This window comes from Perognathus longimembris, chromosome 21, assembly GCF_023159225.1.
Source record: "Perognathus longimembris pacificus isolate PPM17 chromosome 21, ASM2315922v1, whole genome shotgun sequence".
Classification (NCBI taxonomy): domain Eukaryota; kingdom Metazoa; phylum Chordata; class Mammalia; order Rodentia; family Heteromyidae; genus Perognathus; species Perognathus longimembris.
The window spans coordinates 30,301,081-30,319,303 of NC_063181.1; the positions used below are offsets into that span (position 1 = coordinate 30,301,081).

General features: G+C 36.6%; 1 protein-coding gene across 3 annotated transcripts in view; it reads left to right on the forward strand.

Annotated features, from left to right (window-relative positions):
- Positions 1–18,223, forward strand: part of Kat6a (lysine acetyltransferase 6A) — a 120,804-nt gene that overhangs the window by 65,933 nt on the left and 36,648 nt on the right. For 2 of the 3 annotated variants that reach the window (XM_048330434.1, XM_048330435.1), the window contains 5 exons: positions 786–901; positions 1,494–1,575; positions 8,066–8,201; positions 9,491–9,807; positions 12,336–12,454. In XM_048330434.1, the coding sequence (XP_048186391.1) occupies positions 786–901; positions 1,494–1,575; positions 8,066–8,201; positions 9,491–9,807; positions 12,336–12,454 (770 nt within the window). The remainder of the gene's footprint in view (positions 1–785; positions 902–1,493; positions 1,576–8,065; positions 8,202–9,490; positions 9,808–12,335; positions 12,455–18,223) is intronic. The other variant, XM_048330436.1, reaches the window with a different exon arrangement.

Here is an 18,223-nt window from a genome sequence, read left to right on the forward strand (position 1 = left end):
GGACTTTAACTTCCTCTCCAGTTGCTCTTCAGTGTTAATATTTTGATGACAAACTTAATACTTCATACAAGAGGAAAGTCCTGGTGACTAGAAAAGAAAGGAGAAAAGATATTGTAATCAAGCTTTCTCTCACAAATGACAAATACAATTATTGGAGATGAAACAAATCTTTTCTGCCTTGAGAGTAAAATAGCTACTCTGAATTTGAGCATCTAACTGCTACCAACTTATATTAACTAATGGAGGAAGAATCAGGTTGGTTTTTTAAAATTACTGTTAATTCTGATCCAAGTAGAAACACTACTTTTGGTTGTAGTTTCAACTTCAGTGCTTTAAAATCATGAGCACATAACTTTGAAATTACAAGTTTTTTTTTAAATTATAAAAGTAATGTGTCTCCATTAAAAAGAGCACAGAAAAGGATATAAGATGAAACATAAAATTCTTCAAAATATTTGCAACTCCATTTTTCTACGATGTTACCAATATAAATAAATAGCTGTTTGTGTGTTCTTCCAGGCATATTTGCTATTCAAAACAGCATATATACAAACATAATGCAGGCCTAAGTTTGAACTGTATGAACTTTTTGTAATCAAATTGGGGGAAATGTCTAAATTTGTAGCACTAATAAACTGAATTCTAGGCCAAGTACTGATGATATACAGCAGGCTTTCATTCAGGATTTACATGTAAGATATTTGTTGTGGTCTACATAATTTCCTTAGTACAATTATACAGTAATTTTTATTATTTAATTCATGAATCTTTTCCCTTTTTATAAGGTCATCCATCCTGTTTAAAGTTTTCCCCAGAATTAACGGTTAGAGTGAAGGCATTACGGTGGCAGTGTATCGAGTGTAAAACATGCAGCTCCTGTCGAGATCAAGGCAAAAATGCAGTGAGTATTTTGCCTTCCCATGTGGATATTTCATACAGAAGTAGAAGGTAAAATCAACATCTCCACCCAGTGTGGCTGGCTATTTTCTACTGAAAAATAGAATTTAGTAGAATTTAGAATACATTATGCATAAGCTTAGGAAACTTGCTTAAGACTTAGGATATCTGTTTAGGTAATTATAAAGAATCCTAATTATGCATTTTCAGAGAGACTTTAAGTTACTTTAAGGAAAGTTCCCCCTCCCCCCTTTTTTGAGCAACATAGGAGACATTCAGTTAGGAATGTGTACTTCCTAATTAAAAACTGTTCTATGCCTTTTTTTTTTTTAAATGTCAGATCAAGATTAACTTTTTCTTGGCTGGAGGTACCCCGGAAAGTAATGAAATTAGTTAGCTCTTTATCAGAGACTGAATAGAGCAAACCTTTTTGGTAATTCAGACTGTTTCCTTAATATAGATTAAAGAAAGCTTTAGAATAGCAACTCATCTGTTTTCTTTGGTCTTCCCCATTTTCATGAAGTTATAATCCTGTCTTATTTCTGTTTCTTAAGGTTATGCAGAATCACCTTTCTCTTTCCTTTTTGTTTTTAAAGGATAACATGCTCTTTTGCGATTCATGCGATCGAGGTTTTCACATGGAGTGTTGTGATCCACCACTCACACGGATGCCAAAAGGTGAGAAACACTTCCTGAAATAAAATGGAGAAATCAATGGATATGCTAGTAAAAGTGTGTTTTCTCTACTGCAAAGAGAATAACTCAGCCTATATTGAGTTGTATAAGTAGGAAGAGATAACATTTTATTTTATTTTTATTTATTTTTTTGTTGGTTGAGGGGCTTAACTCAGGGCCTGGGTGCTGTCCCTGAGCTTTTTAATTCAAAGCTAGTGCTCTGCCACTTTGAGCCACAGCTCCACTTCTAGTTTTCTAATGGTTGGATTCTAACCACAATTCTGAGACCTCAGCCTCCTGAGTAGCTAGGATTATAAGCGTGAGCCACTGGCACCCGGTGAGACTTGCCATTTTAAAAGTAGAGGCAACCAGATCCTGGCTCATATCAGTAACGCTAGCTACTCAGGAGGCTGATATCTTAGGATTGCTGTTTGAAACCAGCTTGGGTAGAAAAGTACATAAGACTCATTATCTCCAACTAAACACCAAAAGCCTGAAGTGGAAGTGTGGCTCAAGTGGTAGAGCACTAGCTAGCTTTGAGCACAGAAGCTCTAAGACAGTACCCAAGCCCTGAATTCAAGCCTCAGGACTGGCACCCACCATACAAAAAGTAGGTAAAGTCTTTTGTTTCAGCCAATTGACAGTTACATATCTTTATGGATTTATTATTCTCCCCCCTCTCTATATAGTATAATCTCTCTTCCTTTTCCCCGTTTCTTTCCCCCTCTCCCCTCCTGTGTGTGTGTGTGTGTGTGTGTGTGTGTGTGTGTGTGTGTATGTGTGTGTGTGCAAGGGCTTAAGTGCTGTTCTTACCGTTTACACTTAAGGCTAGCACTCTACCACTTGAGCCACACTTGCACTTCCAGCTTTTTGGTGGTTAGTTGGACATAAGGGTTTCACAAACTTTCCTGCTGGGGGTGTGTTTGAACGGAGATCCTTAGATCTCAGCCTCCTGAATAGCTAGAATTAAAGGGGTGAACCACTGGTGCCTGGCTTATTCTCCTCTGTTTTGATAATTGGGCTAGAGGCCCAAAACACTTGCTGTATGTTATCTCTTGAAACTCGTGCCCCCCACCCCCACCCCATTGGGACTCAAACTCAGTACCTGACACTTTGCTCATTGGCTTGTACTCTACCAACTGAGCCATGCCTCCAAACCCAAAATATTTCTTTTTTTTAAGGAAGAAATTCAGTTGTATTAAGTCATGTTGATTATGTCATTGCTCAGTACTTTTGAGGGTGGAATAATTTTTCTAACAAAGTTAAGTTGTGAACAATAATCTAAATACCTTTTGATTCTTGTTCCTTGGAAAGTATTACATAGGATATAATTGACTTCTGGTTAGACTTGCATGAAATATCATCTTTAAAAAAATATAAATTTATAAATTTTAAATTGTACAAAGGGGATTTATTACGATATTGCATGCATAATAGCAGGAATGATTTTGATTGAAGTACATGTATTGTAATGCACTTTGATCTACCCCCATTACTCTTTCTTATCACCACCCCCTTTAAAAAAGTTTTTTTTTTTTTTTTTTTTTGCCAGTCCTGGGGCTTGGACTCAGGGCCTGAGCACTGTCCCTGGCTTCTTTTTTGCTCAAGGCTAGCACTCTGCCACTTGAACCACAGCGCCACTTCTGGCCATTTTCTGTATATATGGTGCTGGCATGTATATGAGGCAGGCACTCTTGCCACTAGGCCATATCCCCAGCCCATTAAAAAAGTTTTAACATCTTTAATCATTCTGTTTTCATACATATGAAGTACTTAGATCATATTTACCTTCCTCCTTTTACTCTCCCTCTTCCCCACCACTAGTTCCTTCTCCAAACAGTCCTCCTGTTTTACATTTTTATCATTTTTGAAAAATTGATCTAGAGTTTATTTATGAGTAAGAGCATAGAATATTTATGTTTCTCAATCTGGCATATTTCACTTAACATGATGATTTTCAGTTCACCCATTTTCCTACAGATACCATAATTTCATTCTTCCTATGACTGAAAAGCACTCCAATTTATGTGGATAGGGATAGAAAGATATAGAAAGTCTACATTTTCTTTATCCACTCATCAGTTAGTTGACACTAAGCTGGTTCCGTAGTTTGGCTGTTAAGAATAGTGTTGTTATAAAATAAATATGCAGGTATCTCTATTGTGAGAAGACTAATATATATGTATATATATGTACACATACCACATATATATATAAATATATAAAACGGTGATTTAGCAGCTCAAGGAACTTATCATGATTATAGTTTTTTAAAGGAAATATGTAGTGCCACTATTTTGTCCATTTGAACTCTGATTTTGTGATTTACAAATTTCTTAAGTAAAATGTGTATAGGATATTTGATAACATCTTCTTCCTTCTACCCCCCTCCCCCCCTCTTCCTCCTCCTCCTCCTCCTCCCCCTCCTCCTCTGCCTCTCCCCCCGCCTTTTTGGTGCCAGTACTGGGGCTGGAACTCAGGGCCTGGGCTCTTTTCCTTAGCGTTTTTGCTAAGGATGACACTCTTCCACTTGAGCTACAGCTCTACCTTGGGCTTTTTGGTGGTTACTTGGAGATAAGACTCTCCATGGAGTTTCTACCCTTTCCATGGCTTCAAACCACCATCCTCAGATCTCAGTAGCTCCTGAGTAGCTAGCATTACAGATGGGAGCCAAGAGTGTCCTGGCAAGAAAATTTTCTTGATAATGGAAAATGACTCAACCCTAAGCCAAGTTATCTGGTTTAGGATCTTACTTGAATTACTCTGTGCCATCTTGTTGATTTATTACCTTTTGAATAATCTTAAATTTATAAGAATAATTTGTAATCAGTGGCTTTTCTGTATGCCAACAATGCAGAGAGTGAAGCTGAAATCAGGAAAGCAACTCCTTTTGCAGTAGCCTCAAAAAACATAAAATACTTAGGAATAACCTTAGCTAAAGAAGTGAAAGACCTCTAGGGTAAAAACTTTAAAAACCTGAAAAAGTAAATTAAAGCAGAACTAAGGAAATGGAAAACCCTCCCATGCTCCTGGATTGAGAGGATTAACATCATGAAAGTGGCAGTACTGCCAGAGGCTGTCTACAAATTCAACACCATACCCATCAATATTCCAACATTATTCTTAAGTTAAATAGAGGAAGCAATCCAACAATTCATATGGAACAATAAAAGACCCAGAATAGCAAAAACAGTTCTAAGCAGGAAGAACAGTGCTAGAGGAATATCAATACCAAACTTCAAACTCTATTACAAAGCTTTAGTAATAAAAACAGCTTGGTATCAGCACAACAATAGGCCCAAGGACCAATGGAATAGAACTGAAGATCCAGAAATGAACCCACAGACCTGTGGCTACCTAGTCTTTGATAAAGGAGCTAGGATGGAAGAAAGACAGCATCTTCAACAAATGGTGCTGGCAAAATTGGTTAAACACCTGTAACAAACTAAAGCTAGATCCTTATATATCACCCTGCACCAGAATCAATTCCAAATGGATGAAAGACATCCAGGTACAAGCAGATACTCCGAAAGCATTGCAGGAAGGAATAGGAGAAACACTTGGACTCCTTGGCACAGGTTGAAACTTTCTTAATAAAGGCCCAGAAACACAACAAATCAAAGAAAGGTTGGACACATGGGATTGCATCAAACTGCAGAGCTTCTGTACAGCAAAGGACATAGCTTGCAAGATAAATAGAAAACCCACAAGTTGAGAGAAGATCTTCACCGGCCATACAACAGACAAGGGTCTCGTATCTAAAACATACTTAGAACTCAAAAAATTAAGTTCCCCCAAAACAAATCCTCAAAGGAACAACTGCTCCCTTAATAAATGGTCTAAAGACCTAAAAAGAGACTTCTCTGAAGAAGAAATGAGAATGGCCAAGAGGCACATGAAGAAGTGCTCAACATCACTGGCCATGAAAGAAATGCAAATCAAAACAACTTTGAGATTCCTTCTCACCCCAATAAGAATGTCCATTATCAAGAAAAGTAATAACAGATGCTGGAGGGGATGTGGCCAAAAGGGAACCCTACTGCACTGTTGTTGGGAGTGTAAACTTGTTCAACCACTTTGGAAAGCAGTATGGAGGCTCCTCAGAAGGCTAAATATAGAACTCCCCTATGACCCAGTAGCCCCGCTTTTGGGTGTCTACCCAAAAGATTACAAGCAAGACCACACTATAGCCACCAGCACAACTATGTTCATCGCCACACTATTTACCATCACTAAAATATAGAACCAACCCAGATGCCCTTCAGTAGTTGAATGGATCAAGAAAATGTGGTTCATGGAATTCTATGCCTCTGTAAGAAAGAATGATACTGCCCCATTCGTAAGGAAATGGAAGGACTTGGAAAAAATTATACTAAGTGAAGTGAGCCAGACCCAAAGAAACATAGACTCTTGTTTTTCCTCATTGATGATAGTTAGCACACGTTTAGGATAGTCCTAGCAGAAGATCACAATAGCTCAATAGCTATGTACATATGAACACATAAGATGGTCCTAAGTGAAACTCCAAGGTATGGAAATAAGTGGTTTACCATTGTCATTGTTATTTTCAGTGTACCATCTGAAATTATGCCACTTTCTTTGTCTTTCTTCCCCAGGGTTTTAACCCTTGATATCACTGTTACTGATTTCAGTACCCTGGGTATTGTATATATGTTTATTGGAACTAGGGAAGGGAAGGAGAACATTAGAACAGAGAGACAAAGGGTAAAAGGTGAACCAATGCAACAACAGTACTTAAAAAACTATATGCCATAATCCAACTGTACAACTCATGGGAGGGAATTGGGGAGGGGGAAAGGAGGGAGAAAAATGAGGGAGGAGGTAACAAGTTTGATAAGAAATGTACTCACTGCCTTACATATGAAACTGTAATCCCTCTGTACATCACTTTGACACTAAATTTTTAAAAAGAATAACTTGTTTTCCTTACCCCTTGCATTTATTTAAAGTTTGAACAAAAGGCCTTGTGAGAATCCTTTAAGACACAGAAGATATTTCACGGCTTCTCTTCTGTGCATTTAAATTCTACACAAAAAGTTTTATAACAGAACAGGAAACTTTATAATTCCATTTTCAGACTTACAGAAAAGTGACAGGAAAAAAAGGTATAGACTAATCTTACTATATCCTTTACCTGGCTTCTCCTAATGTTGTCATACTACAACATCATACTAAAACCAGGAAATTAATGTAGATCTGATCTTATATGATATGATTAAATCTATGGACTTTACAAGTTCTGATTGAGGATCCAATCCAAGTTTTCATATTACATTTAGCTGTCCTAATATCTTAGTCTTGTTCAGTCTGTGACTTCAGATTTTTTTTCTTGATCTTAACACTTGTAAAGATTGCCAGTCAGATATTTCAAAGAAGGCTCCTCAATTTAGGTTTCTACATTGCCTTCTCAAGTTTTCTTAGATCAAGGTTTCAAATTTTAACAGTGCTACTAAAGGACATAATGCCCTTCTCAGTTTATCATAAGAGATATCTTATTACCAGTAGTAATTTTGCTTATGGTTAAAAAAAAAACTCTTAACAGATACCTTACAGTTTTTTCCTTTTGCTCCCTAAAATCTATTAATCATTCTTGCCTATACTAATTATTAATGTGATGCCTGAAAAATGCATCATTCCTTAAACAGTGAGTAATCGAAGTTCTGCTCTAAAGATGGACTATCGCTTTCTTATTATCTGAATATTTAACTCATTATGGACTCTTGGATTAATTTTATTCTATGGATTATCACCTGTTGTTCCATTTTGTTTGTTTGTTTTTTTAACCAAAATTGTTCCAGATTTGGCAATTAGAAACTCCTTCAAGTTGGCACCTGTGTTCTTTTGATGTGCTATCAGTGATAACAGTTTATGTGCATTACTTTATTCTTTATTATTCTATAAAACCTGCAGGTTGCTTTGGATCTTCCTTGTCCTGTTCTAGAGTCAACTATTACCCTAAGAAGCCTGGTTCCTTTTTGTTGTAGGCTACTAATTAGGCACCAATATCTTTTTTTTTTTTGGCCAGTCCTGGGGCTTGGACTCTGGGCCTGAGCACTGTCCCTGGCTTCTTTTTGCTCAAGGCTAGCACTCCGCCACTTCAGCCACAGCGCCACTTCTGGCCATTTTCTGTATATGTGGTGCTGGGGAATCGAACCCAGGGCCTCATGTATATGAGGCAGGCACTCTTGCCAGTAGGCCATATCCCCAGCCCCTGGGAACCAATATCTTATGTCTGGATTGTAGAGCAAATTAAAAAAAAATTAAAAATCAACACATTCTTTCCATTTGCAAGCTTTATGAATATATGTGAATCCCAGCTCTTTATAGAATTTTGTGCTCTTCTGTGTATGTGTTTTTGGGATGCCTTCTATTGGGTTTTCATAAGGAGGTTAAGTAGTTGAGTTAGGTTATCTAAATTACTTGAGTATGTTTATGTATGTCATACATATGTGTGGAATTTTATTTTTTATAGGCATGTGGATATGTCAAATATGTCGACCTAGGAAAAAAGGACGAAAACTTCTACAAAAGAAAGCAGCACAGATAAAACGACGCTATGCTAATCCAATAGGACGGCCAAAAAACAGGTTAAAGAAACAAAACACGGTGTAAGTTGTACTTGTGGCAAGGTGAGGGGAGAAAAGGATAGGGCTTTCTCTATAGTGTAGGATTCACTTGTTTTCTTTATGAAACAGAATTCATTGTTATAACTGGCACTTGTACATCATGATAATAGCTAACCTGAGCCCTTACTGAAGTGCCAGGCACTGTTTAGTGCTTTATGTGTGCTAAGTTATTTAGTTCTCTCCCAAACCCAATGAATTGTAGGTACTGTTGTTACTTCTGTTTGCAAAAGAGGATGCTAAGGCATAGGAAAATTAACATGTAGAGGGTGATACAGCTAAGTGTTGAACTGGCATTAAACCCAATAGTCTGGCACCAAATTCTGGCTCTTAACCAGTGCTTTGCATGTAGAGACAGCAAAGAAAAATTTGTAACTAGCTTTTGCAGGTTTCCTTCCTGATCTAGTTTCAGTTGTAAATATCTGTTAGGTCTTTAAATCATTGGATAAATTCTTTATGTTAAAGTGATAAATAAGTCCCATTTTTGTGTTCTCTAGGTATAAAGTAATGTGTTTTGTTTTTTTTCTTTATTAGTAGAAATGAGAAGTTATTTTAGACTAGGAAACTTTGCTGTGATTGGAAACTAGTGGGGCAAGATTCAGTAGTTGACTTTTAAAAGTTCTGGTAATTCACTATACATGATACATAAAATATTTTCAAGTTTGTAAACATCCTTTTATTCTCTGAAAATTTACCTTCCTTTTCTATACTTTTTTTTTCCTATGCTGTCTTGAAAGTGATAGAACTGAAATGAATGACCATTAGCAGCCGGAAGTAACAGAACTAGTGTTCTATTTTTAATCTTAAATCAAGCTTTTGTTTTCCTATAAATCTTTCGATTTCTGGTTTTCAGAGAGTAACCCATCTTTGTATTTAGTGTAAAAGTACGACTAAGTTGATGCAAAGATTGTAGTATTAAAGGAATATATCTGAAAGAATAGTAGTTGTTGGCTAGTACATCTCATCTGATAGATGAAGACATTGGGAGTTAGAATGTGATTTGTCTGGGATGTACCCTTTTACTGTAAGTGACAGAATTGTGTCTTAGACATCTCTTTTAACTTCTGATTTAGTGCTTCTCTCATGATGGGCTTTCTATAATAGATGTTTCTAGTAATATACTACTTTTCATTTATAGTTTATAGAACTTTCTCCATATATACTTGAAAAATAAAATTATGGGTTATTTTCTAAATATGTCATATGTTACATAGAAATCTTCTAATTCTTTTTTAAAAAATGGTTATTTTTCCTTTTTCCCCCCCACTCTTTAGATCAAAAAGTCCCTTCAGCAAAGTCCGAACTGGCCCTGGAAGGGGGCGCAAACGTAAAATCACTCTTTCTAGCCAATCAGCATCATCATCAGAAGAAGGATATTTAGAGCGAATAGATGGCTTGGATTTCAGCAGAGGTAGCAGTGTTCCCTTGAAGTTTAACAAGAAAACCAAAGGGCTCATTGATGGCCTTACCAAGTTCTTCACCCCTTCCCCTGATGGGCGGAAAGCTCGAGGGGAAGTAGTAGACTACTCTGAGCAATACAGAATCAAGAAAAAGGGCAGCAGAAAATCAAGCACTTCAGATTGGCCCACAGGTAAAAGTTTGAATGAAAGAAACTTAGACACACAAAGTATTCCAAAAGTGTATTTGGAATAGCACTAGTATCTAGAGTAGGTTTTCTATTTCATTATAAAAGATTATGGCCAAGCATGAAGCATACCTATAATCCCAAGTACTTAGGAAACAGGCAGGAGGATCACAAGTTCAAGGCTAGTCTGGGCTACACAGTGAAGTCTTGTCTCAAAATGAAACAAAAATTGGTTTTGGAATACAAGATGGAACTCAAGGGGTAGAGTCCCTGCCTGGAAAACACAAGGCCCTGAACTCATACACCAGTACTACCACCATCAAGAACAACTAAAAGAATGCATTAAAAATATATGTATTTATATGATACTGTGACAGGAATTGCCAAAGTTGAAGAGTGAACCAGTTGAAACTTTTAGGCAAAATGATACTGATTTTTTTTTTTTTGTAGGAGCACACAACATCTACCCACAAAAACTTGATATATAACCTTAAAGCAAAGATAACTCTTTATATTATAAATTTCTATTTAAGTTATATAATGAGGATCACAATGCTTATTTTATTCTGGGAAGGAACTTGGAAAGAGTAGAGGTAACTAAACAGCTGTTAATATAAGCACAGAAAAAGACCACAGTGTATGCAGATATAATGAGGTCACTGTACTTGAGATTTTGGCAGATACATTTGTAGGTTTTCATGTATTAAAGAGAACAATAGAGGACTCTAGGTGTGAACTTTTTATGAGGCGGAATTAGCTAGTTTTCACAGTAGAAAACATTTGTGCCATATGATAGTGTGGTAGACAGTTAAGTCAGAGGAATTTGATTAGATTTCCAGATAATTAAAGCTTAAAATAGCCTCTCTACGAAACCATGAATTTAGAGAATCTAACCTTGTTAAGGAAACACAGGGTTCTGAGGAAAGTAGAATGAAAATGAACTCTTGGCTCACAAAGACCAAAGTTACACTAACATGCTGCAGAAGAATTTAACTTGGATTTCTTCTGTTGAATATCTCATTGGTAGGTGATGTGTTCATGGCTTCTTCATTCCTGCTTACATAAATAATTCATTGGTAGGGTTCAGGAGAGAATAGGCTCACCCTCAGGTTCCCCTTTCTCTACATTACTGATTTTTCACTAGAATGGCAATCAAGTAATTACTGCATAAGCACCTAAGACATTTTAATTTCTGTTTTCAAGAAGTGTACTCTATTTAGGTTGGGTTTAAAAGGTTGTCAAAGCAATCCTTAACGAATGACATTTTCACTTGAGATGGATTACTAAAAAATGTGCTAGAAAATTTAAAAAATGAAAATTATTTGAGCAGATATATAAAGTGTATGTGAATCTTAACATTGAACTTTAGTTATTGGTGTGTTAGCTTTTACAGACATCATTTTCTGTACGAAATGTAGATTTTAAGAAACAATTGGTGCATCATCACTACCACTGTAGTTCTAGATCTGGCCCTGCATTCATCTGGCTCATGCACTAGGGGGCATTCAACTTACATAGTACCTTTAGATTATACATTTGGTTTTTTCAAAAATTCTCCACTGTGAGAATATTTGTTAACATTGAGTTTGTCCTTTTGCTTTTTGTCCTAAGTGAGTAACAATCCATATGTGTAGTTGATTTGAAAAGAACTGTCATTAATTAGTGTTTTTAGCTATACTTATGTAAAGAGGAAATGAGGCCACTAGCTGTGTCATGTTTAAATGCAAAGAATAAATCTACACAATCTCCAAATACTCCCTTCACTAGTTCCTCCCCCCCCCCCCCCCGTACTAGGGCTTGAACATAAAAACCTCACATTTTCATGCAGCTTTTCTGCTCATAGCTGACACGCTTCCATTTAAGACATACTTCCAGTATCAGCTTTCTTCTAGTTTATTGGAGATAAAAATCTTGCAGATTTGTCTGTCTGGGCTGGCTTTGAACCTCAATCCTAAGATCTTAGCCTCCTAACTAGCTAGGATTGTAAGTATAAGCTACTGGGCACCTGGCTGTCTTCACTGACGCTTTTGCTCAGTTGAGGAAGAATATCATTTAATGGATGATTATCAGAATTTTTAATATTTCCCTAAAGGATTATCATTTATGGTCCTCAGGTTTTTGCAGATTGTGATTTAACAGGTTACCCAGGATGTGAAGACAATTAGCACTTCCAGAGACTAGTAAAAGTAGCAAGTTTGAAAATTATTTGAAAGTTGGTGGACACATTACATTTATACAAATTTTCAAGACAAATTTTATACTCTTTAGGCCTTTTTCTTGCTCTGCCTATTAAAATGTAATCTTTAAATGACATTTTAACTGGGTTATGATAAACTTTTTGGAAGCTTTAAGACAAATCTGTTTTCACTAAAAGGCAGATATAGTATTTAAAGATTCAGCAATGAGTAATATGTTTCTGAGTCAGTTTAGTACTATCCTCTTCTTGATTATATGTACAATATTAAGGTCTTCAAATTGAAAGTTCTTTTGTTAGGGTAGTCCAGATAACATGTGAGCCCTTTCTTTATGTGCAGACAATCAGGATGGTTGGGATGGCAAACAAGAAAGTGAGGAGCGGCTTTTTGGGAGCCAAGAAATCATGACTGAGAAAGATATGGAATTATTTCGTGACATCCAGGAACAAGCACTGCAGGTAAAGTTGGATATTAAAATTGGACAATCAAGTAATACTCATTAATGAAACAATTGTTAATAAAATTACAATAGCAACTTATCTAGTTCATGTGTATTGTTTATGTAGTTCTTCTGGTTATGGTATTCCTTTCAAATCTTGGTTTTGCAGATAAAGTACTTTGATTGCCGATGTTAAATGCCCTAGTTTATTTTCTTACTGTATGATGTACAACTTGGGATGTGACCAAGAAATAAGGTTCTTGTAAGTAATAAAACACCTGTATTAATTTAGAATATTTGCTAATTGCTTCAGTCTTAATCATTTGTGACACATGATACAATATAAATATATAAAGAACCTATTAATGTTCTAAAAGTGAATGACAGAATTTTTTCTCTCGTTAATGTGGGAAGTTCATTTATGGAGTGTTGTTAGAGAATAGGGAAATAAGCATCTGCTGTTGTCTGGAGAGGTTAGAGGAGTGTTCATTAAAGGTTTTAAAGGATATGGTGTATTTTTTTAGGATGAAAGATAAAAATATTTCATGTATTCAGAAGGAACAGACATGAACAGAAATTTGGAGATATGGAAAGTGTGTCGAATTATAGGAATCAGAGTGGTTTAGGATAAAAAAGAGAGAGAATGACGAGATGAAATTGAAAAGGGACAGTAGTCATAAAGGCTCTTCTAAATTACATTCGTTTATCTTTTCTCTTTCCCCAATTAATTCACTGTGTAATTCTAGTTGACTTCTCTTTTACCTTGAAGTTAAGAATTATGCCAGGTGCTTGCTGGTGGCTCACGCCTGTAATCCTAGCTACTCAGGAGGCTGAGATCTGAGGATCGGGTTCAAAGCCAGCCCAGGCAGGAAAGGCTGTGAGACTCTTATCTCCAGTTAACCACCAGAAAACCGGAAGTGGCACTGTGGCTCAAATGGTAGAGCACTAGCCTTGAGCTGAAGAGCTCAGGGACAGCGCCCAGGCCCAGCCAGAGTTCAATCCCCAGACGGACAAAAAAATAAATAAATAAAATAAGAAGAAGAATAATTATGAGGCTAATGCTAGGGATCCCAGTTATGTTAAAAAATAAAGATTTTGGATTAAAAGACTTCATTGGTGAATAGACTGTGTTTATCATTAAATTCTTTTGAAAAATTTATAAATAAAGCACACAATAAAAAGATAAAAACCGCGGTATAAATCCTCAGTGTTTTATCATACTATGATTTAACAGATTCTTCGCTATGAGTCATGTAGACATGGTTTAAAGTTTTGCTCTATCATTTACTAGCTTTTACTTTGGGTAATTTCTTAATGTCTCAAGATCTGTTTTTCCTTTTTTTTTTTTTTTTTTTGCCATTCCTTGGACTCAGGGCCTGAGCACTGTCCCTGCCTTCTTTTTGCTCAAGGCTAGCACTCTACCACTTGAACCACAGCGCCACCTCTGGCCATTTTCTATGTGGTGCTGGGGAATTGAACTCAGGGCTTCATGTATATGAGGAAAGCACTCATGCCACTAGGCCATATTCCCAGCCCCAGGATCTGTTTTTCCTACCAACAAGGAAAACGATTTTGTAGGTACTATAGTTGAAATTTAAATATTTGGAGTTCATTTAGAAATTACACCTAATAGGAAACTCACTCATAAAGAACAAATCCAGTATTTGCTAGTAACAATTACTTGAATAATTAACCTTGGTTGAACATTAAGAATTATTGAAATATTTAATATATTATTTTTCAAAGCCACTATTTTGAAATTTAAAAAAATTACAGGAAATACAAGAAGTAGAATCATTTCATTTGTTCTGTCATAGGCTACACATTAAAACTTTTACAAGAAAGAGCCACTCAAAGTAGCAGGACACAAAATTAACCCAAACAATCAGTAGCCTTTCTGTAGCAGAAAGGGAAATCATGAAAACAACTCCACTTGCAGTAGCCTCAAAGAAAACAAAACCCTAGGAATTAACCTAACAAAAGATTAAAAGATCTTTATAGTGAAAACTATAAAAATCTGAAGAAATCAAATAAGACACCAGGAAATGGAAAAATCTTCCATGTTCATGGATAGGTATAATCAATATTGTTAAAATGGCCATACTGCCAAAAATGGTACACAGATTCAATGTAATTCCAATGACGTTCTTTCCTGACATAGAGAAAACAATCAAAAAATTCATATAAAACAAGTAGAAGAGCCAAAGCAATTCTAGGCCAAAAGGCAATGAGGGTGGTATCATAATACCAGACTTCAAACTCTACTACAGAATCATAATGACAAAAACAGCTTGGTAATGGCACAACGGTAGACCATTAGATCAATGGGACAGATTAGAAGACCCATACACTTAGAATCATCTGGTAATTGCCAAAGGGCCAAAGTTATACAGTGGAGAAAACACACTCTTCAACTATTGGTGTTAGGAAAACTGGGCAGCCATATGCAGAAAACTGAAAATGGATCCCTGTTTGTCACTATACACTAATATCAACTCAAAGTGGATGAAAGACCTCAACGTCAGACCCAGAACTCTGAAACTACTGCAAGAGAGAGTGGGAGAGACATTAGACCTCAGAGATACAGGCAAAAGTCCCTGACTAGAGACAAGTGAGACTACATTAAAATAAAAAGTTTCTGTATAGCTAAGGACATAGTTACTAAACTAGAAAGACAGCCAACCAACTATGAAAAAAATCTTTACCATCAATGCATCAGACAAAGGCCCAATATCCAATATTATTCAATATTGAACTTCTTGTATAAGAAGTTCAAAAAACTAACCCCTCCCAAACTTAATAAACCAATCACTAAATAGACAAAGGAGCTAAGGGGAGACTTCTCAGAAGAGGTAAGAATAGCAAAGAAACACATGAGGAAATGCTCATCCTCCCTGGCCATAAAGGAAATGCAAATCAAAACAACCATGAGGTACCATCTTACCCCGGGTAGATAGGCCAATATTTTGAATTCTGACAATGACAAATGTTGGTGGGGCTGATCCGGAAAAGGAATCCTACTGCACTGTGGTTGAGAATGTAAACTAGTACAGCCACTCTGGAAAACCGTCAGGAGGTTCCTCAAAAAACTAAACATAGACCTTCCCTCTGACCCAGCCATACCACTCCTAGGCATCTACCTTGAACATCATGAGCCAAGATATGATAAAGACACCTGCACACATCCATGTTCATTGCTGCACTGTTCACAATAGCCAAGATAGGGAAATAGCCCAGATGCCCTATAATAGATGAGTGGATCTAAACAACGTGGTACAAATATACAGTGTAATTTTACACAGCCATTAGAAAGAATGAAATAATGTCATTTGCAGGGAAATGGATGGGACTAGAGTAAATTATATTAAGTGAAGTAAGCTAAGCTCAAAGAGACAAATGGAGCATGTTCTCCCTGCTATGCAGAAGTTAGATCTAAAATGCACTAGCAGATGACAAATGATACAGAACTCTAGATACAGTGAAACCAAAAGAGGATAGTCTTAGGAGAGAATCACAAAGGTGCAATGCCTAAAGCCTCTTCATATTTATATAAAATAATACACCTACTAAAATGAACACATTAGATATGGAAACAAGACATTTCCCCCCTTTTTTCTGCTGATTCTCTCTACCTTATATGTGGTGTATTCATGTGTATATCATTGGGAGGGTTGGGGGAGGGCATGGAACTCTAGGCAAAAGGGTAAAAAAGTATAGCAGTGGAGCACACTGGACATTGAAGAAAGTGAACTATACAACTTGTGGGTGGAGATGGGAGGGAGGACTGGGAGAGACTGAGGGAACAGATGAAAGGAAATGTACTTATTACTTGACTCATGTAAATCACCTCTGTAATAACAATAAATAATTTTAAAGCCACTTCTGAAAAGAAAAAGGGAACTAAAATTAATATATGTTGTTATTCTACAATTTTATTTCAATTAAGATCCCAATAAGCCTGGAGGAAATGATATAAAATCTTCCAAATTTTACTGTCTTTCCTGCCTTGGATTTAGCAGCAGGCCTGCAGTTCAGCCAAATAAAGTTTTCTCTTCTGCACTTGGGCGGGGGGGGGGGGGGGGGGGGGTGGGGGTGGGTGGTGGCGGGAATCTTGCAAATTTTAAAAATCACTTCCTTTAAAAATCATTGTTGAGCAAATCAGGATAATTGGAAATCTCATCTCACATATTTACTACTTCTTTGTGCTGGGAACATTTAAACACCTCTCTTTTAGCTATTTAGTAATGCATAATAAATTATTGTTAACTATAGTCACCCTACTGAGTTACAGAACATTAGAATGTCTGGTAATTTAACCTTTCATGCTCTGTCCCTCTCACCCTTCCAACCTCTCTTCACCATCATTCTACTCTGCTTCTTTAAGATTCTTTCATTTAGCTTTCACATTATGAATCACAATATTCAGTATTTATCTTTCTGCATTTCACTTACTTGTCTTAAATAACATCCTCCAGGTTTAGCCACTTAGGCACAAAATGAAAGGATTTCATTATTTGCATGGCTGAATAATACTTCATTTTGTAAATACATACCCATTTTCTCTATTCACTCATCCATTGATAGGCCTTGGTTGCTTCTACATCTTCTTCAGTATTTGAATAGTTCTGCAGTAAACACAGAAGCAAAAGTCTTTTCAATATCCTGATTTATTTAGGGACTGTTAAGTCATAATGCTGTTCTCCATTTTTTTTTTGTCATAACTGGGTTTGAACTCAAGACTTACTCATGATAGGCAAGTACTTAGCCATGCTTCTAGCCTTTTTATTCTAGTTTATTTATTGATAAGATCTCATGGTTTGTTTTTTTTCTGGAGCCAGTTTCAGATAGCAGCCTTTCTATCTCTGCAATCCCAGTAGCTGGCATCAGAGTTATCTGTGGCTTTTGTTGTTGTTGAAATACGGTTCTATTAACTGACTGCCTCCATTGGCCTTAAACTGCTGTCCTCTTGTCTCAAGTAGCTGTGGTTACAGGCAAGCACTACCATACTAGGCTTCATATTTTTCATTCATCTTTTTTTTTGAGGAACCTCTATAATATTTTCCACAGTGATTGTGCTAATATACACATCAACACTTTTTGCCTTTATTTATCCTCCCCTTCTTTCCTTTCTATGTTTTGAGACAGGATTCTGTAACCCAGACTTACCTCAATCTCAAGATGTTCCTTCTTCGTCTCCTGAGTGCTGCTGACAATATAGGCATGTCCCACCACACCTGAAACATTTTCCCATTTTCAAATTGGATTATTTGGCATTGGGGTTTTTTTTTGTATGTTTTTTTTTTTACTTCCTTATAGTCTGCATAGTCTTCCTTGGATGAATAGCTCAGAAATAATTTTTTTAATAGTTCAGAAGTGTTTTTCCCATTCCCATTCCCATTCCCATCCCATGTAGGTTGTCCAAACTTTTGTTTCCTTTGCAGTTCAGAAAATTCTTAATTTAATATAACCCTACCTGTCTGCTTTTGCTTTAGCTTCCTTTGTTTCTGGGCTCTGGTTCATAATCCCTTGACCCATAGTAATGTCATAAAGTGTCACACCTGTGTTTTCTTTGAAGAGTTGTGTAGTTTCAGCTTGTATACTTGTTTTGATGCATTTTGACCTGTTTTAGTTGTGCGCACGCGTGTGTGTATGTGTGTGTGTGTGAGAGAGAGAGAGAGAATTCTAATTTTATTTTGTGTGTTTGGGTATCTTTTTTTTCCTGCCCAGCACCATTTTGTGTGTATGTGTGTGTGGGGGGTGGGGTGGGGGTTGAGTTATGGGGCTAGCT